Raw genomic sequence first — 16977 nt, forward strand, 5'->3', positions numbered from 1 at the left:
CAAAGTGATTATTCGACACGTAGCATGACTGCATGAGGTTCATTGTTTTACGATACTCCATTTTTTTTTTTTTTGGACAAGTCAATTAATTAATAAATACCTTCAAAGTAAAATCCATTCGGGTCTCGTCGTAAAAAAAAAAAAAAAAAACATTCGGGTCTCGTAAAAAAAAAAAGAAAAAATCCATTCGGGTTCGGGTAAAAAAACATTACCAAAACTACCAATTGAATCATATATGACGTGGCATCTTATTATTGGGTAGATTCTATAGCAGTGACGAGGAAATTCATCTTTCTTTCTCCTCTTTTCTTCAAATTTCTTCATTCCAAAAATCAAAATCGACTTCTCATCAGCTAAACCCAGAAATCCCCAATTTCTTGCTCGAATTGATACAATTACAGGTAAATTCGATCTAATTTCTTACTACCCTTTTGTTTTTTCACTATTGTTTATCGATTTCTTTTGATTTTTAACTTATTTCATTAAATTTTCCCTTTTTTTATTCAAAGATTTATGTATCCATATACTGTGATTGATTAAATTATTGGCTCAAATTTTCAATATCCCATAATTTTTCTGGGGAAATCCATCAATGGGTAGCATTTTTTTGGGTAATCTGATGAACAACATCTAGTTTTCCCCAATTTAATTTCCATGATTCTTGCATGACATGCATCCATGTACTGTGATAGATTATATAAATGTGTTCCGCTTTTTCAATGTCCCATAATTTTTTTGGGAAATCAATTAATGGGTAGCTTTATTTATTGGGTAATCAGATTATCATCTATTTTCAGATGCCCAATTCTTATTATTTTAATTTTTTGTTGTTTTGATTGAACCTATGTGTTAAAAATCGAGCCAGGTTTATGATTATTTATTGATTTAGATTGTTATTTTTTGGTAAGTTATATAATGTTTGATATAATTTTGTGAAAGTGTGAAACTAGTTTTTGTATTTTTTGGTGATTAACTTAGATTAATGGTGGTTGTTTAGGTTTGCATGATGGTGAGGCTAAAGCCATATGCCGGGCTTAGTTTGTTTGCAGCAATTGCTGTTGTTTATCATGCATTTCACAGTAGAAGGCAGTTTTACCCTGCTATGGTATACCTTTCGACTTCGAAGATCAGTTTAGTTATACTTCTCAATATGGGTTTAGTTATACTATGTTCTTTATGGCAATTGGCAAAACGTGTGTTTCTTGGTTCTCTTCGAGAGGCTGAGGTTGAGAGGCTGAATGAACAGTCATGGAGGGAGGTTATGGAGATTCTGTTTGCCATCACTATTTTCCGGCAGGATTTTTCTGTTTCGTTTCTTGCTATGGTTACTGCGCTTTTATTAATTAAGTCGCTTCATTGGCTGGCCCAAAAGAGGGTTGAATTCATCGAAACGACTCCAGCTGTGCCCACCTTGTCTCATGTAAGGATTGTCTCTTTTATGGGCTTCCTTCTTTTCTTGGACAGTATCTTCTTATACAGCTCGGTGAAGTCTTTGATTGAAACACAGACAGCTTCAGTGTCCATCTTCTTCTCATTCGAGTAAGTCTTCATGGAAAGTATATATATTGATGTTGCACAATGGGTTAGTTTTCATCTGTCCTCTATGTTGGAGGCAATGATTATGATTTGCTGATTGTTGTATAATTTAGGTACATGATACTTGCTACGACAACGGTGGCTATGTTTATGAAATACATATTCTATGTGAGCGACATGCTTATGGATGGGCAATGGGAGAAGAAGGCTGTGTGTACTTTCTACCTGGAGCTTATCCGAGATTTGCTGCACCTGTCTATGTACCTTTGTTTCTTCATGGTTATATTTGTGTAAGTTTCCTAATTGAACTTGTAATATATGATTTTATACTATGTTGGGCTAAATGCTTAAATTTTTGCATACATACCTCCTTGAGGATATTGGTTGATTTTTGATAAACTGTGTAGGAACTACGGTGTGCCGTTGCATTTGATAAGAGAGCTTTATGAAACATTCCGCAACTTTAAGATTCGCATTGCCGATTACATTCGATACCGGAAGATAACTTCAAATATGAATGACCGTTTTCCAGATGCAACCCCAGAGGAACTGGACACGTAAGCTATTGGCTTGTTTTCTAGTGTCAACATATTTATTTCTCACTAAATAACTGTGCTGTTTTTCTGAGCTTTCTTTTATAACAATTGCAGAAGCGATGCAACCTGCATTATTTGTCGTGAGGAAATGACTACTGCCAAGAAATTGAGATGTGGACATTTTTTTCACGTGCACTGCCTTCGATCATGGTTGGAAAGACAAAATACTTGTCCAACCTGCAGGGCTCTTGTTCTTCCACCTGAAACTGGTGCAGTTAGTGCTGGAGGGCAACATGGACCGCATTCTGGTGTCCAACAGTCTGGTAACCATGCTTTCCTTTTGAGTATATTCATTGATGAAATATTGCAAGATTCATATATATTCAGTGATTGTTAGTCCCTTCTTGTAACTTTGTTGCATTCACTGGAATTTGCTGACGATGTTTTATGATTCTTCAGCTTCTACTAATACTTCTGGTCAAGGGTCAACTAGTGGTACTGTTACAGACAGCCCCTTGAGTGGTAATCAAGCAAGACTGCAGGCAGCTGCAGCTGCTGCTGCAGTTTATGAGAAATCCCTTGTTTACCCGTCCGCAAATACATTAGTGTGGTGAGTTCTTACTGTCTCTGCTATCCAGATTTTTACTGAGTAGATTTAAATGGTATAAGTTTCTCACAAACAATGTAGTTGAATGATGTTACATTTCATGATGGAATTTTCACAGCATCAACTGAGATCAGTTCTTGCTGTTTGCTGGTATAGGGGGAAAAAACTGTCTAAAACTCTAAGCATATTAGCTAAAACTCTGTGTTTTGCTGAAGTCTCTTAGTAGCAACCATAACATCCAGCATTTTCTCATTACCAGACTATTGTGAATGATTGGAGCTGGAAACCCTGTGAGTTTTATTTACAAGTAACTTGTTCTTCTAATCTTTTTCACAAATTGGGACTTGTTAATCTGGTATTCTTTATTGCCTTGTCACAGTCTTAAAATATAACATGAATTATCAACCTTATTATTGTATGTGTTCCATAAGACCAAGTAGAAAATAACCCTTAAGTATGCTTTAGCTGGACTGGTTTTGCTTGAATTTGCAGATGTCTATTGCTCATTTGACAGGAATTCTGTGGATATTGTAAACTTTAGTTTTGAGCATTTAACTAATGGTCTGCTACTTGGCATGCTCAGTAGTGTAAATTATTTTTCATCCGACTTTTTAATTCATAAACAACATTAGAGATCCTTTACAATTTAAATTTTCTCCTTATCTGAAGGGCACCTGGATATGCCGTACTTCCACAAGTTCATGGTGCTATGCCTGGTTCAAGCAATGCAAATTCTGATGAGGGGGTTGGTCCAGTTGGACAAGTTCAGCATCAACAAGTGATGTCCAGTGAGCAAATGAGTTTTCCCTATGTGCAGGCACCTCCTTTTTCTGTTTCATCTATTCAAGTACCTGGTACTGATATGTTGAGAGAGGAAAGCAGTCATCTTTCAGTTGAGTCTCAGAGGAATTTTCTTGAGCATCAAATTCAGGTAAGACTGAACTAGTTCCAATCTTGGCTATTTGGATCCTGGGATTTTTGTGAATCTTCCCTTTGCTTTTTTGGGTCCTTTGATTATGTTGTTTCAGTAAATTTTGTTTCTGGTAATGTGGCATCTCCTGTGATATGAGGATATTCTAGCTTTCCTTTGCTGATAAGCGTTTCCTGTCTTTATGGGTACCAACACCAATTGTCTCTACTCTCTAGATGCCTCGTGTGTTTTGCTTAAACTGGGACTTGGTTTATTCATTGAATATGAATCAGGGCATTTAGATGTGTTGGCCTGATTACTTGCTGAATCCTATTATGAACTTAATTCAAGATTTCAAGCACCCATAAACAGAAAAAAAGGTTATTAATCTATCTTTATACTTTGACACTATTAATAACAGAAATCATGATGCCCTCTGACTGTACTAGACTTCTCATGAAGTCAAGTTAACTGGGTTTAACAATGCAACAAGTCTTCAACTATGCAGCAGCCTCAAATTTAGAATGTTAATCCTTGACAAGTTTGCCACACGTTTTTTGCAGGATCCCTTCTTCATCCCTGATTTCCAAGCCTTGATCTATATCTTTAGAATTAGGCTTATCAGTATGTGCCCAAGTATCCAATTGATCCCTTATTTCCCTATTATTAAATGCCAAAGAGAGAATCCAAGCACCCATAGACAGAAAGATGGTTATTAGTTTATCTTTATACTTTGACACTAGCTACATCGACTTAGTAGACTGAAATTTCTCCTCTCATGCACATCCTCTGTTTGGAAGTTTTCCTTTGACAGCTGCTAAGATGAACAAAAGGGGTATGGGAGTAAGCTTTCAGTTCATGATAGACAGTGAAGGGAGAATGAGTGATTGAGATAGAGTGATTAGTGATCTCCTTGTAGAATGACAAATTTTTATGATGAAAACAGACCCATTTTATATTGTGTTTCCAAAGTTCCAATGTATATTATCTGTGCAAAACACAATCTCTCCTTCATAAGGAAAATTAAAGGGTGACATCCCTAATGCATATTATTATGGACTTATCAGATGCTCAATGTTTTATGTTTTCGGAGAAAACAAATCTATGAGATATCGACAGGCTTGCCCATGGAAACATAATTGCTTTCTGTGCTATCGATCCATCATCATAGTATTGGCCAAATGTCATAGCAAACAATTGTTGAGGCTCTTATTCTTTACAGTCTCACATTTAGAATCAAATGATAGACATATATGCCCAGGGATCTTCTCCACCGAAACCCTTAGGTTGGTTTTGGGGTGGAATAGGATGCAGATCGTCTATATTTCAGCCTTTCTACGAAGATGATCGTCTTATGCTCTCAAATCCCAACATTATTCTTATGTATCAACACATGATTTATGTACTGTTGGCTTCATTTTGAGCATTTATCTGAGATATTCTGTATCCTTCCACCCATAATTAAGGGTGCCAATAAAGATGAAATTATTTATGAGTTTGTTTTATACTTTTATGTGTATTTTTTACAACTTTATCTATTTGCTAGTGCTTATCTGTTATGTTTTATGACTAACCTTCACTATGTTCTGCCTCAGTTGTTACAGAGTCAACTAGAGTATCTGCGGAAACAACAGGTGGACAAAGGTGCTAGCTCTAGCCATTCAGTATCCACAGTTACCAATGTGACAACTACAGAGTCATCTTCAGATGCTACATCTCACACAAATATCCAGGAATCAAATTTGTGAGTTGTCCTTGATAATCGTTGAAAGCAAACCTGAGAAATGAATTTGCAGAGTTTTAATCTGAGGGATAAGAAGGCTGGTATAGATGCTTATTTTCTTTCATTTGAGGTGGAGTAAGCCCTTCCGATTGTCAAAATTGATCACATTATTCATGACGACTTGTTAAAGGTCTGTACATATAAAAGAAGAGAGGTGTTACAAGATGTATAGGCCTCCTGACTATTGGAGAATTTTGGCTATGTAGTCTTCTCCAATATGTTCTGTATACTGTTTCAATTTGGGAATCTTAGATGTATGTTGCAGAACCCTTAGGTTCCTTCAGGCATGTTGTATTTCTTACTTTCAAACTTTAGATACTGAATTGACTCGTAAATTATTGATGAAAGGAAAATCTGTTTAGTGTCTGAGCCAAGATTGGCTATATATGTAATGCCTTTAAACTAGACAGATAATCACTTGTGCGGTTTGTTTCGTATAAAAGCTGGCCTCGCTGACAACACAGTGCTTCCACAAACATGGTGTTTATAATTTGGCACCTTGTTGATAAATAAACTGAACTCGGTTTACAACGAGCATAACCAATTAACCACTAATAAGCACCTCAAAGAGTTTGATATTCGTTAATTCATTTTGAGCCACAAATCAAACCTTGAGTTTAACTTGGCAATATACCTTGCAAATCTGAGCTCTCCATCCTACTTCCTCTTTTCGGAAGGTAGATAAAATTGAAGTTTGCTTTGGCTTAAGAGTCAAACTGGTTGAGCTCAAACAGCTTTTTTTTTTGGTAAATGTGACTGAGTTTTAAGCCAAAAATTCTCATTATTATAGACCTTGTAGTATTAGTGAAGGCAAGCCAAATTAAAATTTCTCACCAAGCTAAACTCAAATTGTTAACAAATTGCAATCTGCTGAAATATTTGACAACTTGTTGAAAATTCACAAAAATAATTTTTGTGCTGAAAACACTTTCACTTGTTTCATTAGTTTAGGAGAAAACTGTATAGCATTAGATAGACTCTCAGTCCAGTAAAATCTTGTACAAAATCAGAGACTCGGAAAAAGGAAAGGAGAAAATATGAAGTGCAAGCTAAGATAATTGACAACTTGTTAATAGTTATCATGGTTCTACACTAAACAAAATTAAACTAGTAACAGCAGTAGTATTGCTGCTAGGTTAGAAGAGGCATATAACAACTGTCTCCTAAACATTATGATATGATAAGAAAATATAAGATATCCTGTAGCTTTTTGATGATAAGTGTTTTTCTAAAAATATATGTATAATCTGGAGTTTGTCGAGTTTCGGTGTCATTAGAACCCTGTTTTTCACTTTCTGATCATGTATAAGCTGAATGAAAGCTGCTCCATACATCAAGCAGGAAGTTTGAGCTTCTCATGCTTTTTCCAGCTGCAAAAAACAAACAAATTACTGATTAGAAAGTAAAAAATCAGATAACATTCAAAAAGAAATCATGATTTTGATCAAAGTATGATGGCAATTTGCACTTGAACAACTTATTAGTATGTTCAAACAATCTTTGTCAGATAAAATCAACTTGGTGATTGTTACAAAGTTCAAGTTATACTGCAAATTTTCAGGAAGGCCAGCCACACCGACAATTGCCCCACTAATAATTAAGCAAGCTCGGTCACATATCTATATAAGAACATGGCAAGCATTTTATTTCTTATTGGCATGGGTTTTCACATTAGGGGGAAAGAAAGCAACATACTATAGACCACATTGCTCTTCATGACAACAAAAAAGAAAAGGTATAAAGAAACTGCATTCATCAATCACAGTAAAAAATCCATGATCTCGGACCCATGATCTATATATGCCCTGCAGCTCCAATTGATTGGCATGACTACAGCATGATCATGGCATCTTTTTCTAAATTTTAATTCCCCCCCCCCCCCCCCCCCCCTCTCTTTCTATGTTTGGGAATGAGGTGGGAATCATGCAGAAAAGGAATACTCCATACCTGTGTATGTAGTAGTAAAAGAAGTCGGCATAAAGAGCTGTCTGGACCAGACCTGATATCCAAGCTGCAAATGATTTTATATTCAAGTTATTTTCTCAGATATGGACATCATGAAAAATCAATGAAATGAACATGAAACTTCTCAAGACTTACGAATCCAGCGAGCCCTGTGATCTTGCAAAAAGTACCGATATATCCAGTTCAACACATAAAGAGCACGATATGCACTGCAAAAAAGGGATAAAAGATGGATCACTATAATCCATCCACCATATATGGAATCTCATTTGAATGGTGACCAATAAAATATACAATTAGGAGGTACAACCCCCAAAGCCCTCTTTCAAAGAAATCTTGGTAAAGAAAACATAATGACATTACATTACACCATGACACTACTCAGATTTTTTTAGATTAGGCAACATCCTAAACCACGGCAGTGCCTAGGGGAATTAGAATTGAAAAACACACACAGTCTCACACTGGTAGTTGCATAGAGGCTGTTGCCTTTAACTCTGGAGGTGGAAGGTAAATTCAATACTCTAGTTCACTTAACATATAGAAACAAGTGTGATCTATATATATTTTTGGACCAAAAACAAAAACTACGGAGCACAGGTTAAAAAAGTCAAAAAAAGAAATTTTTATGTTCCACCCTTGACACATTAAGAGACAGAAACAGAAATTCAGATCATTGTGGAGCAGATACGGATTAATGGCAACCAGATTTTTTCCATGCAATGCACCGATTGGATTTTCATATGATTATATAAATGTATATTATCTGTACCTAAAATCTTGCAAATACTAAATTAAATATTGAAGACATTTTTTCCCTACATTGTAAACAACAATAACTCAAAAAATTACCTCTTTTTCATTTAAAGGACAAAAAAGGCAATTTAAGCAAAATTAATTATTATTATTTGGAAGGATAAGGGAGTAGAGGGATTAAAAAGGATTATGCAACCCTTCAAAATAAGGAAAAAAGAGACTAATTAGGTAGAAAAGTTAAACGATGATTCGTGGCACTAAAATATCTGTTACAAAATATTAGTTTAGGAACATATGTTCTTCAAATCTTTACTTGATTGTGTGCTTCAGTCCTTAAAGAATTTCATAACGCTGTTTGGGATAAAGGGCCGAAGACGGGTCGGGGGTGAGTTACATCACGATATCATGCAAAACAACATCAGAGCAAGTAAAACATGAACTCCCCATCCAAGTATCCAACCTTGGATCTTGGCAGATTAAGCCAATACCATCACAATGGCTTCTGAGTTTTCCAAACAATTTCTTTCACAAATTACTGCTCATACAGTCATAAAAAAACAACCTCCAGTATAACAGATCAGGTTAGGCTAGAAGGAATTTTAACAGAATAGGAAGAATGATGCTAACCAAATACAAACATCTCAATAACAGCAGCCACGAAGAATGAAACAATATTCATTATGATAACTCTACTTGAACAAGCAAAGCTTAAACCTAACAGAATGACTGAATAAGGTGAAATGGAGGGAAAATACCCCAGGAGGAACACATAATTTCCAGTCAAGTTGTCAATGTTTCTTGAATGCTGCAACAATACCAGTTGTGGCAAGATGGCAACTGCTTCCAGATACAATGAAAAGGTCCACAAAACCTACCATACACATTTAGGAATCAGGATTCAAGAAAAATGAAGAATAAGCAACACTCAATTCATCAAACACTGATAGTATGTTTCTAATAAGAGAAACTATCAAGTCTTGAGTTTCGACAAATTACAGTAAACATGAATAAGTGAAGGAGTGGAAGTTGAGCTGAAGTGAAAGCTAGTCCCTAATACAAAGACTGATAAGCTTCTTCAATGTACTGACAGGTTTTACATCCTGGTATTCAGGCCCTTATCTTTGCAACTTAACTCCTAAAAGAAACATGAACTGTTTAGAGAACATGAAGGGAGATCTATCCACTATTAGAAAGTTTTAACTTAGTCATAAGATCCTCCACAGTAGACTCTTCAAATTAGCTCATCGGTTCATTTGTTCATTGCAAATCATTTGTAGTTAAGTATCAAGCATTCATGTGAGCACATATGTTATAAAAGGTAATTTATCTGTCTTCCCAATTTCATTTATTGTAGGAGTACTTTAGTTCTCTAGGTAATAACAATTTGCTTAATATTTCTACTAGCCTTATTTGGAAAAAAAAAAAAAAAAAAAAAGGCTACAGATTTTGTTCAAGATTATTGTTACGACATCAATAAAATCAGCACAGACTTGCAAATTAAGTGTAAGAACAGACAGTATGACTTACATCCATCAAAGTGAATTCGTTGTGAAGCAGAAGAGCCAACCCAAAGCATGGAAGCAGCAAAAAGTAATGCTTAAAAGTATCTTCGTTCATGCTGTATGTTTGTTTCACAACTTTATGATATCTCATGTACCAAACAATAGCGAATGATGTTCCAATAAAGACTATCTTCATTACAGTGTTATACAACGACACAAATCTGGTGAAGAGATCCAAGTACCGGGTCAAGAAGACAATAACATATAATTCCTGGGTTTTCAGAGATATCCCTGGAGAAATATATAACAAATTTTTCAGCACAAACAAAAGTTCAGCAAACTCTCAAACAGGCAAAAGTTCTTAACATGAAATTCCACCAAGATTTAAATCATCAAAATCACCCATGAATCAACATCACCCCAATGCCTTTAAACCGGCTCCGCGATAAAAGAGAGGTTGTTTCCCAAATACTCTAAATCGGATACACAATACATACCCATCTGATACTTTATATTGCAATAATTAAGGAGTGACAATTTATCAATTTCGATCATCAATTTCCAATAATTTAAGCCTTCTTACTCCATACTAACGAAACAATTGGAGACAATATCATTCAAATTTCTTCCTACATGCCCCCATTTTAGGTCAAGGTGAACAAAACAAAATTAGTTCACCGATTTCCTAATTACCCACCTCTTCTTCCCAAATGTGCATGAATCATAATCAAACAAACCAAAATCAATAAAATCAACCACAAAACAAAAACTTCATGAATTATAACAAAATCCCTAATCAAAAATTCCCAAACTTCATCAATAAAACAATCCAACATGCATAATCTAAAAAAATATTTCAACTAAATATTCAGAAATGAGAGAAACCCATTAACATATAATCATTACCCACATCAAAAAATAAACAAAAACAACATTGATGACAAAATCATTAAAAATGGGCAACAAAAATCATAGAAATGAAAGGAGGAAACAAGAAATATAATACCAGAACAAGACTTGGTAGCATGGATCTTCAAAAGAAGAACAATGATGCTAAGGAGATGGGTCATATCCCCGGCTAACCTGAATAGGTTCATCATTACTCTCACTTCCTCAAACCTGGGAATGTCAATGTGATTTCAGACGAGTTTTTGCATAAACATACGTACCAGAAGAGAGAGAAAGGGGGGAGAGAGAGAGAGAGAGTAGCCGTGGCGTAGACTTTGTGCGTGAGCGGTGACCCTGTTGTTAGTTTTGTGAGCAAGACTATGGGCGTGTTCGGCACTAGCTTTTGAGTAGCTTTTAGGTAGCTTTTAGTGGTTTGATTTATTCAAACCACTACATAGAAAAAATTATGAGTGTTTGGGAATGTAGTGGTGGGGGTAGAGTTTAGTGGTTGAAGTAGCTTTTGTGAAAAGTTAACATTATTAACTTTTGTGAAAAGCTAGGTAGCTGTTGAATTTTCTTCTATTTTTTTAGAATTTTACAGTTCACAGTTAGTTTACCAAACACTCATACTAAATTATTTATTTTCACAGCTAACAGCTAGTTGACAGCTAACAGCTACATATACAGCTAACAGCCACCAGCACAGCTAACAGCTACCTCTACAGCTACATTTTGCCGAACACGCCCTATAACGGATTTTTTTTTTATTCTCGTTCTATTTTAATTGCAATATCCTCCCTTCGTTTTTTTTTTAATGCATCACTTGAAAATTTACACCATTTATATGTCATATTTGACTTAATTTAATTTTGAAAAAGAGCAAATCGAATATAAAAACTTAAGCATGTACGAAATGTTAGAATTGTAGTATACACAATTTTAAACAAATAAGAAATGATTTTAAACTTGATATTTATAAAGGAAAATAGAAAAAATATATATACGTACAAAGTTTTTTGTTCGATAAAGCACAAGGCAGGGACGAAGCCATGAATTAAGACTCAGGGGGCCGAGGTTTATATTAAACAAAATAGTACAATACTCGTATTGTATCTCCTACATTTTTTTTCACAACGCAATCAAATACTTTAAGGTCCCGTTCTTTAGAGCTGCTTTGCCCTGCTCTGGATTAATATCAATTAATAATATTAGTAAAACAATAATTAATAATAATTAATAATTATAGTTAATACTTAAGAATAATAATAATAATTAATAATTCACAATACAAATTATTCATATTTATAATAATATTTATTAATAATAATGTCTAACAATTTATAAATATATATTGATCATAATAATAACACATAATATATATTTTTTGTGGGAATAATAATACTTCATATTTAATAATAATACTACAATATCTTTTTATAATAAAAAGTAATGATATAGGAGTAAAATGATATCTTTTTACAAAAGTAATGTCACATAGAGGATTAAAAGAACATTTTAATAAGCTTCATTCATCGTTAAGAATGAAGGTGGAATATTCATTTGGACAATTGAAAAAAATGTGGAGGATATTACATAACATGTCACAGGTGTCACAAAAGAGTCAAATGTCAATCATTGTAGCCACTTGCACACTACATAATTTTATTCGGATACATAAGCTTGGCATACCAATCATTCAACATGATGCAAGCATAGGAGTAGCAGATTCAACTATGTATGCACAATGGCGCAAAAATAGGATGGGCAGAGTGCGACATCGTATAGCACGCCGAATTTGGAGGGCTAACTGCTAGGAAAGCGACAATGAAGGTGATGACAATGAAAATCAATATGACAGTGAAGATGATGAAAATGAAGATCATATGGAAGTAGATGGTTAGTTCACCACAATGTTAAACTCTAATCTAATTATGTTATGTTATTGATTAGTGGTTGTAATAATTTGAATATTTTAAACCATTGTCTTTTATCTATTTACTATTAACATATGTTAAAGATAGTACACATCTATTTATGTTTTCATTCACCTAAATCAATTATAATAGTGGTGGTGGTAATAATAATAATAATAATAATAGTACAATGCGATAATGATAGTAATAATAGTTAAAATTGAATAATAAGAACATTAATAATAATAATAGTATTAATATTAACAACAATAATGCTGAAATCTGCTCTGCTGACCCCTGCTCTACTCTACTCTACCAGAAGCTCAAAAAAACGGGGCCTTAACTATTATAAATTAGCTTTGACCATAATTTTTTTACTAATATATAAAATTAAATTTTTATAATAAAAATATGGAAAATGCTATTCATAGCCCGTAGGGCTACATATAAGCAGTTTAAATACTCTTGAAAATTGTTTAAATTTAGAAAATCATGACTAAATTAAAACACAATAATTACAATGATCTACGCGTGTTTTTAACATAAATTTCTAATTTTATACAATTTTCAAGAGTGTTTTTTTTTTTAATACTTATACATAGCATTACCCTAAAAAAATTACTACGCTAGGAATTTCATGATTGTCAATAAGACAATAATGTATCTTATATACCGCTAATATGTTGCCTTATATATTAATAAAATTATAAAAAAAATTGATTGTTTTAAATTTAATATCAAGACGATGCTAATAACATCTTACATGATTATTGTTTCCCTATCTACAAATCACAAAAACGGTAAAAAAAATAATAAATAAAAAATAGTGCGTAAAATAGTGTAAAATTTAATACGATGTGATTATAAAAAAAGGTGTAAGTAGGTTGAATTGTACGATTCTACTCCCTATATAACATAAACCATATATTATAATTTTTACTAATTATTATTACAAGTATCAAATGGTATAATTTGTAGGAAATGTTAATAAGTGGTTTAAGTGCCAAAGTATAATAAATAATAATAATAATAATAATAATAAAAGAAAGATTGGATTAAAAAGCAAAAGTATTAATCCATTCAAAAAAAACATGAAAGGATTAAGCTGGGGATCGAACTTGCGCTCTAGCCCACAATGTTACCATTGGGCTATGACATGCAAAGCAATAAGAAAGTGAGTGTTTAATATACATTCTAATATTAAGGGAGCCAGCTTTTTAAAAATAGAGCTAGCAGTTGGGCCACGGGGGGCCGGTCCTCCACCAGCCCTCCTGTGGCTCCGCCCTTGGCACAAGGGAAAGATACATTAGATACAGGATAGTTGGTGAGTGGTGATAAAAGGAAAATGAATAAATTAAAGAATATAAATAAATTGAGAGGAGGAGAAACTAAATTTGAAACCAAAGAAAAATATAATGATGTCGTATTTTAATTAGGTGGAAAATTTTCTTGTAAAGCTGTCATGTGGACAATATGATGTCAGCGGTTGTTGCTTTAATAATATTTTTAAATATAGATTTTTGTGAAAGACCGAGGAGTTATTTGGTCGGTGATGTTCTTTTCTGTTTTTCTCTCCTCAAGGCTTGGATCTTTATTTAACTTTCTCGTTTCTTTATAATGCATCCTCTCTACGTTGCAATTAAGGGATAACAATATATGTGTATTCATTGTTATAAAAGTATGTTGTTATGCCATTGTCCACAAAGCTAAATTGCATAACAATTAGCATTGGACATGTTGGTTAGATGTTGTTTGGTTTGAATTTTGTTCATACGTTTTAGCTTAGCTGGTTGTTTTTGTGTTTTACGTTGAGTTACAAAAGACAAATGTCACATAACTTAAAAGTATTGGTGAAGTTTTAATACTTGTAAATGATATTAAGATTATTAACCTAATACTACAGAATAGTTGAATACTATAATTTTGTCACATAGCTTAAAAGTATCTTAATTTACTGTACTGTATTTTTTTGTGGTAAATTATCAACTACAAAGTAGTTGTAATGGCATTTTATTTGGTCGATGATGTTCTTTTCTTTATTTCTCTCGTCAAGGTTTGGGTCTTTCTCGTTTCCTTATAATGCGTTCCCTCCACGTTGCAATCAAGGGATAACAAAATGATGTATATTCATTGTTATAAAAGCACTTTGTTCTAGCTAGGCAGTTGTCCACAAAACTAAATTGCATAACAATTAGCATCAGAAGTATTGGTTGGATACTTGGATGTTGATTAGTTTGAGTTTTGTTCATTCGTTTTAACTTAGTTGATTGTTTTTGTATTTCGCATTGAATTACAAAAGATAAATTTCATCTAGATTAGAATATTGACGATGTTATAATACTTGTAAATGATATACACCTAATATACACTTGAGTGATGTCGTGGTGGAAAGCCGAGTGTTTGCACGCTTTTAAACATGTTTTAAAATTAACGGAGTAATCAAATATATTGTTTAAGTTGTTTAGCCTATCATACTGAGTAAGCAAAACTAAACATTACAAAATGCAAGTTTGAAGCAATGCAATAAATTTTAATGTGATTTATTCTCTAAATGTTAAACTTCCACCAAAAAAAGGATTATTTTTTTTAGCACCTTATGAAGCACGGTGCTATTAGTTGTTGGTTTTTTTATATATATATATTTTTTTTATTAACACAGTAAGGTCAATTAGGCCCTAACTGAGGGTCTTATTACAAGAAGCTTGGCTGGCACTTAACAGTGCATGAGAAGATAAAAAGGGTGATATGCAAGGCAACCTTTGGGCCATTGCACCAGTAGGTCTATCTCAATTAGTCGTAGTTGTGGATAGTTAAAATTGTTGATTGTAAAGCATTTGCTATGGTGGTGAGTAGGGCTGTGCACCGGTCCAAAACCGGACCGGACCGGACCGGGACCGGAATGGACCGGAACCCGGAATGAGCATTTTTTAAGGACCGGAGACCGGACCGTAATCTGCCGGTCCGGTCCCGGTCTGGACCTGTTTAATACGGTCCGTTCCGGTTTTGGACCGGTTGGGACCGACTTTATGCTGTTTTTTTTTTCCCCCTGCATTTTAACAGCACTGCTTCGTGCTTCCTGCTATTTTTTAACCTGTTTTTTGACAGCGCGGTGTCGACGGCTGGAGTCATCGGAGGAGGAGGCTGAGTCATACAAATTGAATTAATTAAACAAAAAAAAAAAATACCAAAGAGATGAGGAGGCTGGAACATACCTGGAGGGCTGTAGGCTGGAAGTCGAAGAGGAGGGCGGTGCTGCGGCGGTGCGGCGGTGCGGCCTGCGGAGATGAGGGCGGTGCGGCCTGCGGAGATGAGGGCGGTGCCGCGGCGGCTTCGGGCAGAGAGTGAGAACGGGAAAGAGGTTAGAGGAGGACAGAGAGTGAGAGTGAAGACTGAAGAGGCTGTGAATGAGATTGATAGAAATTAGGGTTTTTAGGAAATTTTTAAAAAAAAAAAAAAAAATTATACATTTTTCCCGGGTTTCCGGTCCAGCCCGGAATTTACCGGGTTTTACCCGGACCGGACCGGGAACCCGGAATGACTGATTTCAAAGGACCGAGGACCGACCCGGAAGGCTACGGTCCGGTCCGGGTCCGGTCCGGTCCCGGTCGGTCCCGGTCGGTTTTACGGTCCAGGTCTAAAAGTGCACAGCCCTAGTGGTGAGACTTAGACTATATACGGGGGTGGGTGGTGTTTGATTATCAAGTGTTATTTTCTTGAATATTTGACTTTTTTTCTTTCATTACATTTCTTTAAAAGCGGATGTTAGATAAGATTTCATGAAAATGGTCTAACTCCTTTGAAGTTGAGTAAGGTTGGAAAATGATTGTCAAATGTAAGCGTCTCCTTGTATAGCGATGGGCACTATGCGCATGTGCTTAATGCATTTGAAGTTGCATCTGAAGTTTGATCGTGATCATTGTTTCTTGACAGATGAAATGCCCTTGACAGATGAGATGCCCTTGACAGATGAGATGCTCGACATTTTTTTCTTCTTCCGAGTTTAGAGCATGATTTCTTTTGGTTAATTTAGATTTTTGAAAGTTTATTAACAAAATTATCACAATGAAAATTACATTATATGGTCATTTAATAAAACTTGACAATAAAATTTTCACAACCTGAAACCATGGAAACTAGTTGACTAAGAGGATTGTTTAGGTTATTTTTTCTGGTATCACATTAATCCCATACTTATATAGAAAACAAGAAGATCTATTTAGATCTGTTCACATGGTAAAACACGCAAATTATCATGAACTTTCAGTTACAATAAACAATCTCATTTCCAGATCCAACCAAGTAGATTATACCACCATCATACTATGTATTCATCAACACAAGAATCCTACAAAACCTGTTACAGTTACATATACTGTTGTTTTAATGGTAACATTTCATAAAAACGCATAAAAATTCCATAATCATCATAATTTTAAGTTACAATAAACAATCTCATTCACAACCAGCCAAGTATATTATACGAGTACTACCATTATTCTTTGCATCATTCTCGCAAGAACCATATGAAACCAGTTAAAACTACATATACCATTTTTTTTTAAAAAAGGTAGCATTCAATTA

At 34.5% G+C, this 16977-nt stretch overlaps 2 protein-coding genes across 2 annotated transcripts; one reads left to right on the top strand and one right to left on the bottom strand.

Moving 5' to 3' along the window:
* Positions 1 to 283: 283 nt before the first annotated feature.
* LOC145564223 (ERAD-associated E3 ubiquitin-protein ligase HRD1B-like) lies at positions 284 to 5786 on the top strand. The gene is made up of 8 exons (XM_081624553.1): positions 284 to 401; positions 998 to 1539; positions 1650 to 1826; positions 1944 to 2093; positions 2187 to 2395; positions 2532 to 2682; positions 3349 to 3610; positions 5185 to 5786. The coding sequence occupies exons 2-8, from the start codon at positions 1004 to 1006 to the stop codon at positions 5335 to 5337; spliced, it is 1638 nt and encodes a 545-aa protein (XP_081480679.1). The 5' UTR covers positions 284 to 401; positions 998 to 1003; the 3' UTR covers positions 5338 to 5786.
* A 619-nt stretch (positions 5787 to 6405) lies between these two features.
* On the bottom strand, positions 6406 to 10825 carry LOC145564224 (ER lumen protein-retaining receptor B-like). The gene is made up of 6 exons (XM_081624554.1): positions 10602 to 10825; positions 9621 to 9886; positions 8849 to 8964; positions 7473 to 7546; positions 7320 to 7383; positions 6406 to 6742 (listed from the first exon to the last, which is right to left on the bottom strand). Exons 1-6 carry the CDS (start codon positions 10693 to 10695, stop codon positions 6706 to 6708), a joined length of 651 nt encoding a protein of 216 aa, XP_081480680.1. The 5' UTR covers positions 10696 to 10825; the 3' UTR covers positions 6406 to 6705.
* Positions 10826 to 16977: the final 6152 nt, after the last annotated feature.

Source organism: Chenopodium album, chromosome 10 (genome assembly GCF_948465745.1).
Source record: "Chenopodium album chromosome 10, dcCheAlbu1.1, whole genome shotgun sequence".
Classification (NCBI taxonomy): domain Eukaryota; kingdom Viridiplantae; phylum Streptophyta; class Magnoliopsida; order Caryophyllales; family Amaranthaceae; genus Chenopodium; species Chenopodium album.